The following is a 20,824-nucleotide window of genomic DNA, read 5'->3' on the forward strand; positions in this document are numbered from 1 at the left end:
TTATGGTATTTGGCATGTGGCATATGCTTGATAACACAGGTCTTTCTATATTAAAGTTACATTAGGCCCAGGTTACTAGAAAATGTTTCAGTAACAGGGAAGTATTTTTACTGTTTTCTCCTACGAAGTCACAGGTTTAGGTTTTCAAAAAGCAACTCTGATCTCCCCAGTTACTCCTTAGGGAGGATATAGAGGACTGTTGTTTATTATTGCTTTAGTATGACGGTGACACATGCTTTGGAGTTAGATTAGGGTAGCAGAATTCATTATCCTTCAGATCCCGATTGGGCCACATTTAATTACCAGGGCTTTTCTTTGGTTTTGAAGACACTCTCCAGGTTGTTATGGTTGATCCTATGCAACCACAAGGCCTATTAGAAGAGAGGACACATAGCTCAGGTTCAGAGCTGTTCAGAGAGTGGTTCCCCAGATTATATGCACCAGAATCATCTGGGGGGCTTATTAGGTAGCAGAATCTAAGGTCCCTCACCAGACACACTGAATCAGAACCTCGGGCAGTGGAACTCATGAGTCTGCATGCTATTAAGATCGCCAGGTCATTTTGATGCCCATGAAAGTTATACTCCCACTGATATGGAGCTTAGCTTCTTGATTAGGATACTCTTGAGTTTAAATTTTAGTAATGTCATTTATTAGCTAAGTGACTTTGGCCAATTAATGATTTCTGAAGCAGACATCCCAGAATCCTAGATACAAAGAAGCAGTCTTTCACCCCAGAGCCCGCAGCACCTGTTCACCAGGTAACACAGTCTCAACGCAGGCCTAAAGTAAGATGCGTTCACAGAAAAGCTGGCTGCCTCTAATCCCGACCAGTGTTTTAAGTTGTTTTTTTCCACTTCTCTTTTTTATTAGTTCAGTCTAAAATAACTTAGCTCATTCATTTTTATAACCAAAACATCTGGGAAAAGCCAGGCATTTCTATTGCATTTTTAACAGGATAAGTGAATTTAATCTGTTTTTCCTGCAGCTGTTGTTTCCCCTCCTACTGGGTTCTTGGGCTTTCATTCCACACCAACACAACACGATGTAATCACATGGTTTTTAAGAGTAAGCCTCGTTTCCACGTTCAAGCAGCTCAGCAGGAACCTGTAAGGTGTATAAGCACAAATGAGTAAGGAGGTCTTAGTCAAGGTGACCTAGGGCCTTCAGAGACTGGGATGTGACAGAGAATCTCCAATGCAAAGATGTAGAGCTTGCTTCTCTGCTTTCCCCACCTCCCACTTGTCCAAATCAGATAAGCTTGCTCCTTTTGAAATCATCCAAATCAAATGAGCTTGTGCCTTTTGAAGTCATCTTGATGGAGCTCTCCATGGTTCTGACATTATAGACATTGCTGCCTCCCTTTATTGTTGAAACCATTTCTGGGAAAGGTTGGCCAAATAAGGTAGGGGCTAGATTCAGCCTGATTATCTACTTACTGTCAACTCCAATTGCCTGTGCTCCTATTACCAGTGCTTTCCATCACAGTGAGGAGGGGGCCTCTCTTACTTTCTCAGTATGCTATTACTCTTTGGCATATACATCTGTATAGTTATGCATTTTTTAACTACTCTCATATTTTTCAGATGTTTATCCTTGTCAACATTGCCTTCTGGCAGTGTAAGCTCCTTAAGTAAGGACTTGGGATTATGATAACCTTTGCACAGTGTCTAGCCATATATGGGAAATGGCTTTTATAAACTGCTTTGAATTCTGGACTAGTGGATTTGATTTTAGAACTGATCTACTCCAGGAATGCAAACTAAAGTGACTTCACAAACCAGAAGTGGCAGGTCGTAAGAAAATTGAGATATATAGAACTGAGACTCCAATGACTCCACCAAAAAGACTACATTTTCAAGTATTGCAGAGACTTTGGTCAAACCAAACTCTTGTGATTTATGTTTATTTCATGGGCCCTTAGTTTGCAAATTCTAATCTAGAAGCTATATATATAAATGGTTAGAAGCCAACAATTATGTTAGAGTCATACCACTGCAGTTCAAAACAGGGTTCTGCCACTTACTAGCTATGTAATTTGAAGCAAGTTTGTAAGCCTGTTTCCTTACTTTAGTCCTCAATAAAATAGGAATAATTACACTACCTCCATTGTAGAATTATTTGGATTTTAATGGAAATACAGTAATGCATTAAAGTAACTTAGAACACTGCCCAATTGTTAGCTATTTTTTACTGGTAGCCCAGCCTCTTCACTATTTTAGTAAGAAAATTGAAGCTGATGGAGACTGCCACATTCAACAGTCCTACAGAGCTTATATTATGGCCCAGATCACTAAATTCCAGGTTGAGTATCTGTTCCTCCATATCAGTGATTTTCAAATATTACTTTATTAACAGAAGAACCCCACCACACACCTTTTACTTCTAAAATATTACACAGAACTCTAGTATAAAGCAGATTTGAGTGGCTCCGCTCTGGTTGAAACACGGTTAGAAGCCCAGAGCCCCACCCATTGGCCATGCCTCCCAGCCACCCTTCCTGCAATCCCCCTGACTGTGAAGATTCCAAAGAAAGGCGTGAAAACCATTACACTGAAAAGTTTGAAAACATAAATGAAGACCTAAAGAAGGGATAGACCCTGTCTTCCGGCATGTGTGAGCTTTTTCTTGCAAGACTTTTTATCTCTTTTAGCACTAACACTACCTTTCAGATATAAAAATAAAAAATGAAAGTGGATAAATCCCTCAAAGCCATGGAAAATGATACCCACCAGAGCCCCTCAGACCCATCTTGCTGTCACTTAGCAAGGAACAGAAATCATGAGCCTCATAATTTATAGCCTTGGCCCGACACAGAATTGTTTAACATTACCTATAAATCAAGCTTTTTCTCAACCATTTCATAAGTCATGGTAATCATTCTGGGTCCCCAGTGCACAGGGAGCTAAGAGATCTGCTGCCTTACAGCCTTCCATCTTCTTACAGGACATGCACATCATCAGTACTGATGAGAACCAGGTGTTTGCAGCCGTCCAAGAATGGAACCAGAATGATACATACAACCTCTACATCTCAGACACCCGTGGGATCTACTTCACCCTGGCCATGGAGAACATAAAGAGCAGCCGAGGTCTAATGGGAAACATCATTATTGAATTGTATGAGGTATGTAGCTGAGATTATCCCCCACCTGAATGTGCCTTTCTTTTTCATGAGTTTTAATGGTATAAACACAAGTGTGTGTATCAGATGGTCCTGGGACATATCTCAGCTATACTACTTAGCAATTGTATGGCTTGAGCAAGGGCCTTAATTTCTCTGTGCCTCGAGTTTCTCGCCTGTAAAATGGAGGTAAAGTATTTATCTAATGAGCTTATTGGGAGAATGAGAGATAATGTTTGTGAAGCGTCTACTGTGGTGATTGGCTCAATAAACCTTCAACAAATGGTACCTAAAGTTGATGTTCTTGTAGGTATAAGCATAACTACAAGTCAGAAATGAAGGTATGTGGCCTACATGATCTCTTAAGTATATTTTCAATTCTGTGCTTCTGATGGATTCTGGGTGGAGGAAGCAGTGTTATTTGTATACCTTAAGTTATTTATAAAATTAAAATGATTTAATTTCCTGGAGATCAAGCATCAGCTGTGTTGCATTTTAAAGTTTTATGGACAAATTTTATAGAAAAATAAAAGTAAACACTAATGATGGGTATGAGGGTTTCCCTAAAATGCCCCCAAATGCCAGCCTCTGTTCATGAAGAATTAGTCTTGACTTTCATTGAGTTTTTCTTTTCTTTTTAAATATGATTACCTTTACTGAGTTTGCACTTTTTTTTTTTTTTTAAATGTGACCACTAGTTAAAGAATAATTTATCTAGGAAACCAAGTGACTCCATTATAGGAACTAGATTAAAGGAACTAATTGTTTCAGTGACCCTAATGATGTAGTGCTTTTTTATACCTCTAGTGACAAGTGTGTCCTTTGACAGTCCTGGCCACAGTAAAGGTACTTGATTGACCACCTCAGTATGATGGATTGATTTGAGCAAAGAAAGTGTGTCTCATTACCCAACATTCACTAGTGACTGGTGGACAAACCTACATAGACTGTGCTGGTTGAGGTCATTTATTCCTGCAAGGACAAGTTGTGTGCTCTGGGTGGTAGCCTCAGATGGTCTGGGTGAGCTGCTCCCTTGTGAGATTTTCTCTTTGAGGAGTGGGAGTGGCTTTCAGAACAGAGGGGTCAGTGCATGGACTTCTCCTGCTTTATAGTGGTCTCTTCTTAGCAGCACCTAAGATCCAGCATCTCTACACTGGTATGTAAGTTGGCTGCTGAGTTACTGGTAGTGATAGAAACATATAAAATTCCAGTTCTTTTATTAGGGTAGAAGGAGCATTACACAAAGATATAGGGTGAATGGAAGTACATTTATAAAAGGAAAGAAGTGAATGTCATTGGTTATAAAACAAAATCAGGAGAAATATCCTGACTTCCTAAAGAGGTAGTTGACAAGTGCTAAAATAACTCCCTAACAACAAGGTTTACTTGGAAAATGGCCCAGATATCTTCCTAGAGTTATAAAAACTGGAAAAGATGACTAAAGTGTATAAATGGTTTTGGGAAGCTCCCATTTCCATGCCCCTAATCATACCAGGAAGAAGAAACACACCTTTGTTATTCGGCAATAAGTCACAACTCATGGGAAGGTGTGGATGAATGTTGGCAGGACTGAGGCCACTCCAAACAAGTTCCTGTTTGCACAAATGAGGCTATAAAGATAAGAGAATTATTCATGGTCCTGTGGCCAGAACCAAGAGGAGGGTAGACCTTGCTGAGGGTGACATTTCAGAGATCCAGGTGAGAAATCCCTGGGTCTCTGACCCTATTGATAATGGTGAGTGAGTTTGCGACTCTGCTGTTTCTTTCCTAAGGGAGTCTGAAAACTCTTGGTCATTTAGAACAGCAAGACACTGATCTGATATGGAACATAAATCAAAATAAAGAACGCACCTAGATCCATGTAATTTTGCTTTCTTCTTGTTGAAGTCAGCCTTGCCTCTTTGGTCTTGTTGGGGTGGAAATGCATGATGTCATTGCATCTACAGAGAAACAAGATGTACCAAGCAAGGTAACTTCTCTAAAACCAGAGCTGTTGAGATGGTTTTCCATTCAATTTTATCAGGTTTATTGTGTCCCTACCTTGTGTTCATGTCCATGAATAAGACAGGAGAGATGATGAGTCTTAGCTTCATGGAGGTTGAAATTTAGTTTGTTGGGCTTTCAGGGAGGTCAACAAACAAGTTCCCTTTTTACCTGCCCAAGACTGGAACCAACTGAGACAAAGACAGGGTGAGACAAATAGAGATCAAACATCAGCTGTATTGCTTTTTAAAAAGTCATGTAGGAGGACGTGGGCTTGCTAATACTGCACTCCAGAACTGCACCCATCCACCAGTAATAGGCAGAAATAGTAAATCGAAAGATCTCCTGTGGAAGCCTGTTTCTACAACACCATCACACTGAGGTACAAAAGATGTGATCTTTGCAGGTAGATCTCCCAAATAGTGGATGTGTGGATGAGCTGTACATGCCCAGTTCTTTTTCTCAACATTACCGGTTATTATCAGATGTTTTCCCTGGGCAGGAAGAAATGAAGAAGTGGAGGACATGAGCCAAGAATTGGCTGGAGGGTGTAGACTTGTAAGATTATGAGCTAGCCAGTCTCACTGAATAGAAGAGATGCTTGTCAGGTACAAGAATGACTACTGGATAGACACTGGAGTTCAGATTCTAGAAGGCCTTTAATACCAAGGGAATAAAATGGATCCTGGCCCTATCGAGACAATGAACAACATATTGAAGGTTTTTAGAGGGCAGTGCTGTTTTGCACCTGGAGATACATTCTGTGATTTGGAGACAAAGCTCAATTTAATTGGTCTCTAGGGGTCATTAGACTTTAACCTTCTTCACTGGAGATTCTCATAAAAAATGAGATTGTGTACCATATGGCCAGTTAACAAAGAGACTATCCTTTGTCTGGACTCTGAGTGCCCTTGAGTAATGTATCTGAGAAAACCAGTAAACTTTCACATTCAATTCAGCTAAATTAACACACTTCACTTTCATAGAGTGTATTCTGTTTGATGAGATGAGGTTGGTACATGAAACTGACAATCCACTGGAAAGATATAAGTGACTCTAACTTGAGGGACTTGGGTAGACTTGTAGATGTGTTGGCTTGAAAAATAAACGCTGGAGCTTGAGAGAAAGGCATTCCTGGTGGAGTTTCAGCATGAGAAGAGAGTCAGGGTCTGAGAAGTAGAGGTTTATTTTTATAGAATGTTGAGTGGCCTTGGAGAACAGCAGGGATAATGATTGCAAAGATACCCACTAAAGAACTTGATTGAAGACCTGGACATTTATTCTATGGGCTAGTATTTCTCTGTTTTTCCCCTATAACTACATACCTAGTGAGTGATATTTGCATGCATGATATAGTCCCCTATTTCAAGTGAATGTGTAACTTTATATGATAATGTAACAAAATACTATATCTGTATTCTCTTGTCTGAAATGTCAGAGATGCTTTTGGGTACCACAGATGTGAGGTGGGTTGGGCCGACCATAGCCACTTAAAGCTACTGGGGTATCGCTTCGTCTTCCAACAGCCTCTCAAGCCTCTTCCTGACCATGGAAACGGGAAAAAGAAAGCAAGAACTTGCTCAAGAATTCACCTTGTAGGTCTTGGCTTTGAGAGACCTTGGAGACCAATGGGGATCAATCCCACTAAGTCACTAAAACTTAATAAGGCAAATACAGTGTTGTTTCCTGGTCTGTTGGGAGCAGTCTACAGCTGTACAGAGCCTCTTGCTTCTTGTATCTTTAATCTCTGCCTCAAAATACAATATTGTCATAGATGTAATTACATAATCAGGGGAGAAAATAATTCTCAAAGGCCAAATAATAATCAAAATCTTTTTTAATGTTTCAGAACCCATTGTACCAAAGCAAGGCTGGTGTTGCCGTGAGTGTGGTCCATTGTGTGTGTTCACCATTATTCTTGACACTCTTTCCACATAGAGCTCTGTTGTGGTTTCTACACATCCCTAACTACAAACTATATTTCTTTTTGGTTTCTCTCCACTGATAAATCAAGAAACAAATATTCTTTTCAACACCCTCAGTGATATTATGAAAACATGCTCTGAGCTGCCTGTCTGATGGATTTTCTTCAATACTTTCCTGATTATTAAGCATCCAACTTGTAACTCCTTATGATAACAACAGCAGCATACCAGGCAATGTCTTAGACTGGCGTTGTTGAATAAATATATAATGTGAGCTACACATGCACTTCTAAATTTTCTACTACCCACGTTAAAAAAATGTAAAGTGAAATTAATTATAATGACATTTTATTTAACAAAAGTATCCAAAATATTATCATCTCAGTATATGTTTGACATGAAAAAATTGCTGAGATACTTTATATATTTTTCGATACTAAGTCTACCAAATCCTGGGTGTATTTTACACTTCCCACACACCTCAATTTATATGCTAAATTTTTACCAGAAATCCTTGATCAGTATTGACATTTCATAAAATTTATAGTAGAAAAAAGTAGGTTCACACATGCAAAGTTATTCCAAACATATTTAAAAGTTTGCCAACGACTAAATCTGGCATCAGTGTTTAAACCGGTTAAAATTAAATAAAATTATAAGTCAGTTTCTTGGTCCCACTGGCCGCATTTCAAGTGCTCAATGGCCACACATGGCTAGTGGCTATGGTATTGGACTGCACAACTCTAAACAGCTTATATACTTTTTCTTATTTATCTATCACAGTATCCCTCTGTGGTAGGTGTCATTCCCCATTGTGCCTTATACGAGTACAGAGATGCAGAAAATTTAGTAACGTGGCACAGATCACACAGCTAGTAAATGGTGGTACTATGTTTAAGCAAACCCATGTTTATTTGACTAGAAAGCCCAGGCTTTTCCCACTATGTATTTTTTTCACATTAGTTTTTTATTGAGGTATGATTTATATACAGTAAAATGTATCCTTTTGGGTACACAGTTCTGTGAGTTGTGACGGGGTACCCATTTGTATAACTACAACTGCAATTAAAATATAAAATAGTTCTGTTACCTCCAAATATTTTCTTTTGGCCTTTTTGTAGTCAACTCTCCTCCTACCCAAAGTCACTGGGAAACACTGGTCTGATTTCTCTCTTTCTCATTCCAGGTTTGTCTTTTCTATAGTGTCATATGGAGGGAATTAGACAGCAGGTATTTTTTTGAGCCTGGCTTTTTTCACTTAGAATGAGATTCACCCATGTTGTTGAGTATCAGTCAATGTTCCTTTTCATTGTTGAGTAGTATTCCGTTGTTTGGATGTGTCATAGTTTGCTATCCATTCATCAGTTTGAGGGCATTGAGTTGTTTCCAGTTGTGCATGATTATGAATAAAACTCCTATAAATAGTCACATGAACATAAGTATTTCTTATGGGTAGATACCTAGGAGTAAGATTGATAGGTTGGGTGTGGGTATATGTTTATAAAAGGACACCAAATTGTTTCCAAAGTGGGAGTATCATTTCACATCACTGCCGGAGCTGTATGAGAGTTCCTGTTGCTTCACATCGCCACCAACACTTGGTATTGTCAGTTGCGTGTGTGTGTTTAGCCTTTCCTGTAGGAGCATAGCGCTACCTCGTTGTGGGTCTAATTTGAAATTCCTCATGACTAATTATGTTGGGTGGATAAAATGCAACTCTCCGAGACATCCTTAGTGTTCTGGTCTCTTTGCCCATCTTCTTGATGTTTTCTTGTTTTCCTTGTCTGTAGTGGTTGCCTTCCACCTTCTGCTTTATTATTATTTTAGGTGACCCTTTTTTAGCCAAATGGACAGCTGCTTGTAGCCTCCACAGGGACATTTTTTCCAAACTGACCTTCATCGGATTCTCACCACAGGTTTGACTCAAGGGACAGCCCAAAGCAGACCACGGTAATTGCTTTTCTCAGCAGAGCCCTAGCTTTCTTGTCCGGAGGGCCTGGGGAGGGGAGCGACATACAACCTTGCCACCTGGACCCAATGCTCTGCCAAGGGGCCATTGTCAGTCTCCCTTTGCAATTCAAATTGAATCCCGGAGTGAAAGTGGGCCATGCAGTCCTGACACCTTGTACTACCCTCTTCCATGGGGGCCACCACCAGCTGGTGCCCTTCTCCTTGAGCTGCTGGGCCAACAGCAACAGCCAGGCTTCTGATTTCAGACAACAGTGGGAGGAAGCATGTTTAAGGCAGATTCCAAGTACGTCCTAGGATGGAGAAGAGTTAAAATGTGTCTCATTATCTAATTCCTTTACATTGTGTATAGTGAGGGTAAATTGTGTTTCCTGATATATATGTACTTACATATGTACACATATATGCGTATAGGACTCTGCTAGGCTGTGACATAAATGTATTTTATTCTTGGTTTGCATTCAAACTGTTTGAAATCTGTTGGCCTAAGGTGCAGAAAAGCAAAGTGACCTCCAAACCTATAGTCCATTTATATACAATATGGAGCCAAGAAGTAACTCAGTAATAATGTAAGGGCTTTAACCAATCCAAACACAAAGGGGAAGTATTCCAGCTCTCTCAGACAAGAGGGAGATCGCTGTGGCCCTATGTGGTCTGCAGGAGAAAGGCCTTCAGAGCTCTCGATGGGTTCCCTGTAGCTCTGCAGGCCCCCTCCTATTGCTTTTCAGCCTCCATTCTCCTGAGCTTGCTCTCAGGATATGTGGGGCACACAGAAAGCGCCCATCCGAGTGGGGGAGCTCTCGGTGGGAAAGTATGGTAGTGACCATTCCATTTACCAAACATGTTCATCCAGAAACACAAGAGGCAGCTGGATGACCAGTAGTTCAGGCTGTCATGCATCACACCGGAGGCAGGGGAGGGGGTGACAGGAACCCCACAGGAGCACACTCGGAAGCCTGAGTCTGACTGTATTTTCTTTGGGGAAGTAGAGAGCAAGGCCCTGGGTACAGGTGAAACAGGCAGCTGGCTAAGTGAAGAGAGTTCTTGGAATCATTATCCGGTGGTCTAAAGAAAATGCCAAAAGGCAGAAGGTTGTAGAGAAACACAGATCGCATTCTGTGTGAGGAATATCAGGTTTAAGAAAAATACCTTTGCATTTGGTTTTAAAGACTGAGATGATCTGAGAGCCTCATGGCCTCTAGATGAGCACATAAGATGCCAGCCTTCCTGACGTGGCACTGGCTCTAAACAACTAGGGCAGCAAGGGTACCTCCGGGCAAGGGCATAATATGGACACCCCTGCTTCTCCCCCCAGCTTGGCTTCTCTCCTTACCCACCCTCTGTTCACGTTGGGAATCTAATCAATTCCACTCTTGGCCACTTGTCAAATCCCCCTGGTGGTGTCCTTCCCAGATAATTCTGTTCTTCTGACATCCTTTGTCCATTTGTTTGTTTGTTTTTATTTGGGTTAGCATTCTCTTGAAGGCCAGTCAGGTTACTAACAAAATTAAAAACAAATTTAAAAAAGACTTCTTATTTCAGCAACTAAATTATGCCATTAAAAAAATAAAGGAGCTCACTTCTGTGGAGTTGTGTCCCACTAGTGTTCTCTCAGAACTGCAAAAAATCTCAGTGAACCGTGATCCTTAAAGAATGGAGGAAAAATACAATTATAATTTTGAGATCTCTATTGCTCAGAAAACCTGGCAGTAAACCTTTAGTTTATATATACTTAAACTATTTGAATTACCTTTTAGCTTTGGAACATACTGAAATTGTACAGGAATTTAAGATACTCTTTTTATTGTTGTTTTGAGATAGGATGTTGTCAATATAAATAGCTATTCTTATTGCCCAGAATGTAGACATAGTAGGAATAAAAGTTTGAGTGAACCTGTACTTACTCCAGGACCCTTCTAGATCACCGATCTCCTTTAATCCTCTAGCTTCTTGTTTTGTGGTGATGCTCTTTTCCCTTCAAAATATTACGGGAATGCAAATCCCAACAATCGGGAACTCTGGCAAGAGAGCTCTGCATTATCTCATGGGTCCATCGCCAGCCAGTGAGGGGAAAAGAGAAAGCAGGGCTGATTTTTCGTGTTTCAAAGTGACCACTGGCTGAGACCCAAAGATGACATGAGAGTTACCTAGTCACAGAATGAGCTAGTGACACAGCCAGAGATGGATTCCAGGTGTTCAAGCTGGGTCATCTCCCCAGAGTATACCTACCTCATTACTTTGGGGCACCTCAACTTCCATCACTAAGGAGTATACCTTGGTGCCTTGAAAACCTGTTGACAAGCCCCTCCTGAGCAGAAGGCGGTTACTCCTGAGGTTATCCATCCTCCCACCTCAGAGGGAATTCTCAAAGTTAAGGATCGGATGGGCCCTAGGCAACAAAATGCAGAGACACGTAAAGAGGGACAAGCAGGTGGGTAGGAGCGGAGCAGGACATCTGGGTTGGGGGGTGGAGGGTGCAGAGATGAACTCCGTCTCTCAGAGACCGTATAGCATATGGCATGTCTCTCCATGTTCCTCCACTTCTCTTCTGTACTCCCAACACCCTGTGGAAAATGCCGGGGCTTCTCTCTGGGCTCCTCCAAGACTGTAGGCATTTTGGCCCAACATGGTTCTCCATCTCTCACCCTTTTTCCTAGGTAGCAGGTATCAGAGGGATATTCCTGGCAAACAAGAAGGTGGATGGCCAGGTGAAGACATACATCACTTACAACAAGGGCAGGGATTGGCGCCTACTGCAAGCTCCAGACGTGGACCTGAGAGGAAGCCCGGTACACTGCCTGCTGGTCAGTCACCCAGTCTCGTGTGAAGTCCACCGGGAAGGCTGGTTACCTGGGGAGGCTGCCTCAGGGGCTCTCTTCTATCAGGGTGTCTTAGGAAATTGGCTGGTGCTGGGCAGGGATTTCCTACAACTCCCAGGGTGCTGATCTGTGGACTCCACTTGGATGGAAAGTTCAGTTGAACACCAGGTGTTTTTACTGAGAAAATACTATGTGACGGAACTCTTAGTATGATGAAGAAACGTAGAGGAGAAAGTGCCTGTGTTCCAGGGTCCCCGACAGCTCAGTAGTGTCAACACGCCTGTTAACTGGTGCTGATATACTACAGTTTGATAAGTGTTTGATGGATGTCAAGGTGAGCAAAGCCCAGGAAAGGTCAGGCTGCTATGTCCACATGAAGTAATTAATCTACCAGCATCTCCAGGGTTGCAGCTGTGTGGAATATTGGGGACAGGAAGTATAAGATGCTATTTCTGCCCCCGGGTGCTACAACTCTAGGTGGGGAGGAAAGACAGATAATTAACAGCGGCAGTCACAGAGCTCAGTGACATCTTAAAAGGACCAGTGTGAGAAATTCTTCTAAGGTCCCAGGAATGGTTATGTTTCTCTTTAGCAAAAAAGTGGCCTTTTGCCACTAATTTAAAAGGTTTATTAACCACTGAATCATATTGCAGACATTATTTTTAAAACTGGGAGATATAGTGGTAAATAGGGCAAACATGACCTTTCCCCTTCTGTAGTATCAGTCCAACTCCAGATACTAGGAAGGTCAAAAACAAAAGCTTACCCATCTCTAAAAACTGGCCACAGCCTGACTTCCGCCCACTCCCCACCCCCACACAAATCTCACTCATGGCTTCATTGTATTTCCTTAACCTAATTTTCTACTTTCCCCAATTTCATCATTTTCATATTTTTAGTTATTATATTATATAAATATAATACATCCCTATAAATCATTTTAAAGAGCACCCAAATAGAGATAAATAGGGAATGCAAACTTATATGAGTTTTAGATAATAGCTTCAAATATTTTAAGTAAAATTCAGTGAAATTATAAATAAGAACCAAATACATAAAACAGAAACAGAGAATCTGGTTGAAGCAGAGGGCAGAGGGCTTGCAGACTGTCTCCCTTAGCTTCCTCTGTTCACCCCTCCCAGTGGGGTCCCTCAGAGCTCCACGAAGCAGAGTGTGATGGTCAGGGTTAGAACTGGGGGAAGGTCAGTGTCATCCTGGGGAAGGAATGGTCAGGGAAGCTTCAGAAGGCCAGCCATGAACTGGATCTTGATGGACGGGGTGGGGGTAGGAAGAGAGGGGACAGCAGACAGTGTGATGGGAGCAGGGCCAGGAGCTCAGAGCAGCTTCTGATGGGACCATATTGGCGATCTCAGGTGGAGATGGCTTCTGCCCAAACCTGAGTGCGTGGCTCCGTCCAGTCCTTGCTGTTTCCAGAAACCTAACACCTAGGAGGCAGGGTGTCTGTCAAGGTTTCCAGGAATAAAGCTCTTCCCTTCTTCCTGTAGCCCTTCTGCTCCTTACACCTGCACTTGAAGACCTCGGAAAACCCATACTCCTCAGGAAGACTCTCTAGCAAGGCCACGGCCCCAGGACTTGTGGTGGCTACAGGTAAGGAAGACACTCCCTGGGCCCCTTCCTCGCTGAGGCTGCCAGGATATCTTTATAACCTCTTTGGGTTCCTTTGAGCATCGGATGAACGCTATGGGCACTGTCCCCAGGAAATAGGCAGGATACCTGCATCCCCAAGGCCATGCTAATGACCCAGGGTAAGGGCTCCGGATGACACCTGTACCTTCTCGGTTAGAGTGCCATCCCCACAGCCACAGAGCAGTCCCCTGTGCCTGGCAGGCAGTCAGAGTTCCTCTCAAAGTAAACAACGGATCAGAAAGATGATTTGTAATGGGGAATTCTCACTTTAAGAAAATGTGATCTATGAACTTCCTAGCTCACCAAATAAAAGTTGGGGTCATTCTCTGTTTACAGAGAGGATGCTTCACCAAGGGTTTCACCCCTGAGCTCTTTTTAATCGTAAGGGCTCTGGTGCCTGTGAAGGTTTGTTTGCACATGGTTAACCACTTGGCTGAGAGCCTGGGGGAGAGGGCCGGAAACCTTAAGGTCGGCCGCACTGTTGGAACCACTGTCCACTGAACAGCAATTGGAAATGAAGGTAAAGAAACTGGAATGAAAAAGAAGTCTCTGGGGCAAGGCGCTCTGATTAGCATGCGTTTGATTTACATACACCTTTTCAGGAATACATTAATGGCATAAAGCAAGCAGGCGTCTAATCTTAGAAGTGAGAGCTCTGGAGGTAGGCTGCTTTTCACTAATGAAAGCAGATAAATTCGCAGTGACTTTCTGAGATGGTGCATCCTGCTCTTTGTCATCACCCCGAAGCTCTGCCTGGGCACTTACTTGCTCTCTTAGACGTGGCTTCATTGTGCAGGCCTCCAACTGTGTGAACTTTAAATACCACCAGTGCCCAACCCCTCTAATCAGACTGACAACTAGTGTTGTCTTCTGGCGTTTCAGGCAACTTCTCCAACCCCATAGGATTGGGATCCACCGTGTTTAACACGGCTGGCTTCAGAGACACTCCCTGGGCCCCTTCCTCGCTGAGGCTGCCAGGATATGAGCGGGGAGGGCAGGCTCTGTTGCTGTTCTCCTGGCTCGGGGAGTGGTGCCTACATTCTGTAATGCATGTGGGTAGACCTCCCAGCTCTGGGACCACTATACATGAGGAAGGCAAGAGAGAGGGTGGCCATTCCGTCGGAAGAAATTCATCTCTCCCTGGCCTGATTTTCTTCCCAGGAACTGGGACGCCTGCACATCTCCCCTCTTCTCCCCTGCAAGCCCTCACCCACTCACACTGACCAAGAACAACTCTCACTTTTTTCTCACAAGTCTTTAAGGAGCAGGAAAGGGCAACCCTGGAGGAATTGGTGGGTGAAAGCAAGTTGTTTTGAGCTGCCAAAAAGTACAGAGGCAAGCCTCCATGGTTTACCAGCTAAGCTATTGGTGAGAGAGGCTCCCGGGTCTCCATCTCACACCTCTTTCCTCCCTCCTGTCACACCACCGAAGTGGGGTGACCCGTTCCAGCCTGCCAGTGATAAGCCTCCAGCTCCACTTTAGCCAGCGAGGCGCATTAGTCACATCTCCCTTCTCTGGCACCGTAACCCAGGCTCTTCCTGCCAGAGATTTCCCACAGGGCCACTTAGGGACTGAACATGCTCAAAGATCAAATCATCCCGGAAACATTTTCCGTGTCTCTTCATCAGGGAATCGACTTTTTGGTCCCTGTGATCAGCAACATTTCTTTCAGGGCTCCTTTCAATTGACAGAAGGTATTTCCAAAAACAGACTTCAGTGTCAGCCTTGGGCTCTCATCACCACAAAGCCTCCACAGTTGATCTATTGGAGCTTTGAAACAGAGGCTTAGCATGTTGGCAGAACCCATAACAGGGATGGCAGAACCTGTGACAGGCTCGCCTCTTCTAGCCCAGGGGTGTGTCTGTCTGTCTGTCTGCCCCTCTCTCCCTCCCCTCTCCAACCCACCCTTGGCAGACATTGCTAATCAACCACCAGGCTCTATTCTGTTGAAATCAAATGTGGCTTCAGAGTCCTTATTAGTACTATGTTCCAGGCCACTGCCAAACACCAAACAACTCGAGCTGACATTCTCTGCCCCATCCTTCTTACCTTTATCTGTATCTTCCAAAACCTGTATCTGGAGACTGGAATTCCAAATTCCGGGTAGGTGTCCCCAGCCCTGCCCGCCGGGCCTCTCCCCCCTCACCTGAACCTACTCCCTGAGCCTCAGGGCTATTTTTGGAAACCTGAGTGTCAAAACAAGTAGTCTAGCTGTGTGCTCCTGACGTTGCCGGGAGCTTGACAAGCTGCAGCCTGGCTTTAATTTCTCATTTTGAAACATTAAATGTCAGGAGCTCAATTAACATTCTCATTATTGCATTTTTATTGTGTTCTTATTTAGGCTACAGATGTGTGGGAGCCAACATTCCCTTCCTGCTTTTATTAAAAGAAAAAATATCAGTCAAAATGATAAATCCATGCGTGTGTAGGGTACTTTCCTGGCTCTCAATACCTCCCCAAGTGCACATCAGCCCTGGAATGTGACTCGATCCTTTGTCTACTCATTCACTCATTCATTCCGCAGTTAATCATTGAGCAACCAGCTACTACGTTTGGAACACTGTTCTAGGCTCTGTGTGTCGGGGGTGTCCATTGGGGACACTCGGGAAATACAAATATACTAGAAAATCTTGATCACTTTTTCTTATAATAAATATAAACATAGGGAATGAAGTGCAAGATAAAGAAAAGGAAGGGGAGAGAATTAAAAGACTGGAAAGAGGCAGTAAGTGTGGCCAGTCTAGGCATAAACCAGGTGACTTCTTTATCTGGCATGCTTGGTGGCCACAGTCTGCTAAGCATAGTTGTCTTATTCTGGGCACTTTATAATTTAGGTCACATAGTCTATACAATTGGGTTACTCAACTGCCTGGCACTCCAAAAGATATGTGGATGAGTTAAAGTTGGAATGACATTTACAGACACACGCATGGATATACACACATATACACGCAGACACACATACATGCACACCAGATTTTCTTAGGCTAAAATATATGTAAGGAGGAAGGTGTCCCTAGGCCCAGCTTCTCCGTGCCTACTCTTCTACTCTTTGCCACCTTCAGGGAACACCTGTCGAGATCAATTTTTAAGAGATTATTGGTATACAGAATGAATAGTTTAAGAGAACCTAACTAATCAGTATTCAGTCTTTGAGTTTTTACTATTTAAAGATTAATTCCTGACACATTATTTGCTTTTTTCTCATATTGGGTTTATCTTCCTGCTGGGTTTTTGATATGACACCAAGAAAGAAACTGTACATATCAACTCTAAACATCACTTGGGAAACCTTTACTCACTGTTCCCCTCTCCCCTAACCCCAAGCCCCCTAATCTGTGAACTGCCTGACAATTTCAAATACTCTGCTTATGTTTCAGGCAACATTGGCCCAGAGCTTTCATATACTGATATCAATGTGTTCATCTCTTCCGATGGGGGCAACACGTGGAGACAGGTAACTGGGAGATTTGGGGACAGGGAAGAGGGATTTAGGGCAATTTCTGTCAACATCTCGCCTTCCTATAGATTCTCAGGCTCATTAGGACTTTGTGGTTGCAAAGAAATGGGAGCAGCTGTTCAGTTTGGTCAATGGGCTGGAAGATTAGCTGGGCAGTGGGGTCAAATGTGAAGACCACTAAGCAGGGAATAAGAGGAACTGGAATCTTCTCAATTCTTTCATTCTTTTATTCAGCAATATGTATGTAACAGTCACCAGATGTGAAGTACTGGGCTGGTTGGTAGGGACACAAGCAATAAAATGTTTTTACCGTTAATGAGCTATGGGATCTTGGCAAGGAGGTCTTCTCACCTTTCTGGATCTGTCTCTTTATCTACAAGATGAAGGGGGTAGAATACTAAACCAGCAAAGCTGTGGAAGTCTGTGGTTAAGCATTGCGTAGGCAGCTATAAGTGAGTATAAAACAGGCTCATAAATACATGACTACAGGGCTGTCCAATATAAGTTTCAGCAGTGATAGAAATGTTCTGTATCTGTGCTGTCCCATGTGGTTGCTGAGCACTTGAAATGTGGCTAGTGTGATAGGGAAACTGAATTTTAAATTTTATGTGTTTTAATCAATCTAAATTTGAATAGTGTCGTGGCTACTGTATTGGACAACACAGATTTATGTACTGTCAGCTAGCTATCAAGTACGAGGCCGAGAAGGAAGTTGAATACTTCAGATCCCTTTCCTCGTGGAGCTTAAATTAAGGAGAGGAAATGGGCTCCTAAATAACTAACTAGAGCTTAGGGTGGTTGTGTTATTTTAGTGGCATTATCACATAGAGGAAGGGAAGGAGTTGTTTTACTTGGGGACACTGGAAAAGACTTTACAAGAAGAGCTGACACTTCACTAAGTCTTAAAGGTAAGAAGGCTTCTACCTGGGAAAGAGACAGGAAGAGCCCAGAATGTCTTGATGATGAAGGTAAAGTCACCATCTGAAATCTGGTTGGATAAGTTCCTGTTTGGAACCCTTCGTGAAGATTATCATCACTATCACCAACATCATCACCACCACCCCCATTGCCACCACTGTCACCGCTACCACTGTCAGAAGATTTACCAGGGACCTCCTAGGCACAACCAAGCACTTGGAGGCATGCAACAAAGGACGAGTTCAGGTTCCTCCTCACAAGGCCATTATCATGTGGATGAGAAACAGACTCGTACATGAAAACATGCCTTCAAAACATCAGATAATCTATTATAAGTGCCCAACGAGCATAGAGGCTGGGATACAAACTCTTCTAGCATAGAAGCTCTAAAAAGACAAGCCCATGTCCCTCCTACTCCAGGAATAGCTCACGCAGCCAAGTGGTGACTCAATGTTCCGTCCTTGCACTGTCACGACTTTGGTTTTCTTTTTTCTTTTCCCAAACAGCTAAGGATTCCAGTTTCTGTTCCAGTGCTGGACAGGGCAAGAGTTGGTAGTGGCCAGAATGATAGTATCAAGAGGAAAGTGTGAGCGTAACAACTTCTCTCTCCTCTCCAATGCCAAGAATCTTCTTTTAGCTCTCCTTCTTAGACTTTAATCCAGTGTCTCCTTTATGTGGCTTCACAGAGCCCACCTTTAAGCTCTGGAGAGAAAATGCTAGCATTGCAGGTTCAAAGTTTTTGTTTCTATCTGAAATATAAAAGAATCCCCCTTATGTTCTTTGTGCATTAAGATTCGCTGTTAGTACTGGCATTTTTCTTTCCTTAAAAGTCAAATATGGGAAAGAAAAGCAATTGAGGTTTGGCCTGAGAATCCACTTTTTTTTTTTTTTTCTGTTGTGTTTCCTAGGGCATATGTGTAGAGGCCCCATTCCTCCTACTACCTCCCTTTCACATCTGCCTATCCTTCCTTACACCTTCCAGTACTTGTCACTTAACCCACCATCCCAACCTCTCCATCCAGGCTACAAGAAGCATCATTAGTGCTTAAAAGCTAGAGGAATTCTCAACAATCCCACTTTTCTCTAATATATTTAAAGTAGGAAGTTGGTTTTCTGCTGGAAAACCAACTATTTTTTTCCTATTTCAGGTTGGAGATTTGAAAGTAATATATGCCAGAAGCATTGCTATATGTGGGATTAGTTCTGAAGCTCTCTTAGCTAAGAGCCTTGAATTGTAGCAGGTACTTAATAAATGCCTATGTAGATGGATGGATGGATCACTGAATGAGTGAATGAGTAAGTGGATGGATGAATAGATGATAGACAAATGGATAAATCAAAGAATGAATTACTTTAGGTCCCCAGGAGTACAATGTTTCAATGAGCATTTATTTACTGTAAAGATCCCCAAGCATCAAACTTCGGTCTCCATCCATCTTGCAAGGAAATCTAGGAGGTGGCGGCTAAGTCTAAGAACTCAGTCATCATGTGTGCTATAATTTCTACTGAAATGTCTTTTATCTTCCTAGACAAAACGGCACTATAAGACACAGACCATCTGTAAATTAGCTAACATCTGTATAGTTGAGGAAGAGGAGAGCTGAGTAGTAACCTACGCAAATAAAGATGGAGAAGCTCCTTGAGTCATATTTTCCTTTGGATTATCCAGTTGAGCACGCACCTTGTTGCCTCCCCTTCTTGTAGCACGCTGATTCACAGTACTAGGGGAAAGAGCTGTGGGAAAACTGTTGCCTTAGTCTAGGGAGAGGTTTTGTTTTTTGCAAGCCCGTTTCCTCATCTATTAAGTGGGGGTGCTAGCACTGCCAAATTGCCTGGTAGAGTTGTTGGAAGAAGAAACAATATACATGAAAGACTTTGTAAACTGTGAAGCACTATGCAAATGTAAGGTGCTGCTATGATTGTTGTTGTTGTTGTTGTTCCAGATCTTTGATGAAGAGTACAATGTCTGGTTCCTAGACTGGGGTGGCGCCCTCGTGGCCATGAAACACACACCTCTGCCAGTCAGGCATTTGTGGTAAGGACAGCTCCCTGCCCTATTCCTGAGCAACTGTATAGTGGGAGGGTTGGGACAAGTTATTCTGCATGGTTTTGTGCCCGTTCACCCATTTCCTCATCCATTAATTCATTCATACATCCATTTAATATGCATTACATCACCTAACTCTTAGTAGTAGGAAGCCAGATAATTTAGGTGGGAAAGTATGATATATAGGGTGGAGTAGTAGGAATGGGTGCTCAGATCAGGCAAAAAAAAGAGCAGGAATGACCTCTGAGTTCAAATGGACAAGATTAAAAATCCAAAATCTGGGAGATGGAAATTGCTTCAAAAGGAAGGTTAGTGCATGTAGCAAATGCTAAGTTCAGACCTAGAGAATCTGGGTTTGAGATGTCTATAAATATTCAAACAGAGATGATCATCAGTTGCCAGGTATACTCATCTGAAAATCAGGCAAGGGGGCTGGGCTGAAGCTCTAGATTTAGAGTCGATTAGCCATCAGGTGGTAGCTAAAGCCATGGCAGTGGGCTCCATGCCTCAGGAGAGTGGGTACAACATGGAGAAACCAGGGACTCCTGTGGAGCACTGGTGAACACTAGCATGGGGAGGGGAAGAAGAAACTGTGGAACAGACTAGGAAGAAATAGCCAAAAGGATAAAAACTCAGGAGAAATATTTTCATGGATGCTGAAAAAAGAAGTGATTAATATAGCACCAAGTTCTATAATCAGATGTCAGTTATGGAGTAAAAAACAATCTAACATTAATCAACATAAGATGTCATTGGTGATCTTTGTCAGAGTAGATTCAAAAGAGAGGTAGGCCTGGCCGGGATCGTTCAGTGGTTGAGCATCGACCTAGGATCCAAGAGCTCAAGGTTCGATTCTGGGTCAGGGCACATGCCTGGGTTGCAGTCTCGATCCCCGATAAGGGGTGTGCAGGAGACAGCCAATCAATGACTATCT

At 42.7% G+C, this 20,824-nt stretch overlaps 1 protein-coding gene across 1 annotated transcript in view; it reads left to right on the forward strand.

Moving 5' to 3' along the window:
* SORCS3 (sortilin related VPS10 domain containing receptor 3) overlaps positions 1 to 20,824 on the forward strand; it is a 449,042-nt gene that overhangs the window by 358,572 nt on the left and 69,646 nt on the right. The window contains exons 9-13 of the mRNA XM_081158097.1: positions 2,947 to 3,126; positions 11,657 to 11,803; positions 13,324 to 13,426; positions 16,846 to 16,922; positions 19,787 to 19,878. Coding sequence (XP_081014223.1) covers positions 2,947 to 3,126; positions 11,657 to 11,803; positions 13,324 to 13,426; positions 16,846 to 16,922; positions 19,787 to 19,878 — 599 coding nt within the window. The remainder of the gene's footprint in view (positions 1 to 2,946; positions 3,127 to 11,656; positions 11,804 to 13,323; positions 13,427 to 16,845; positions 16,923 to 19,786; positions 19,879 to 20,824) is intronic.

The sequence above is a fragment of the Miniopterus schreibersii genome (assembly GCF_964146895.1).
Source record: "Miniopterus schreibersii genome assembly, chromosome: 14".
In the NCBI taxonomy this organism is placed as follows: Eukaryota; Metazoa; Chordata; class Mammalia; order Chiroptera; family Miniopteridae; genus Miniopterus; species Miniopterus schreibersii.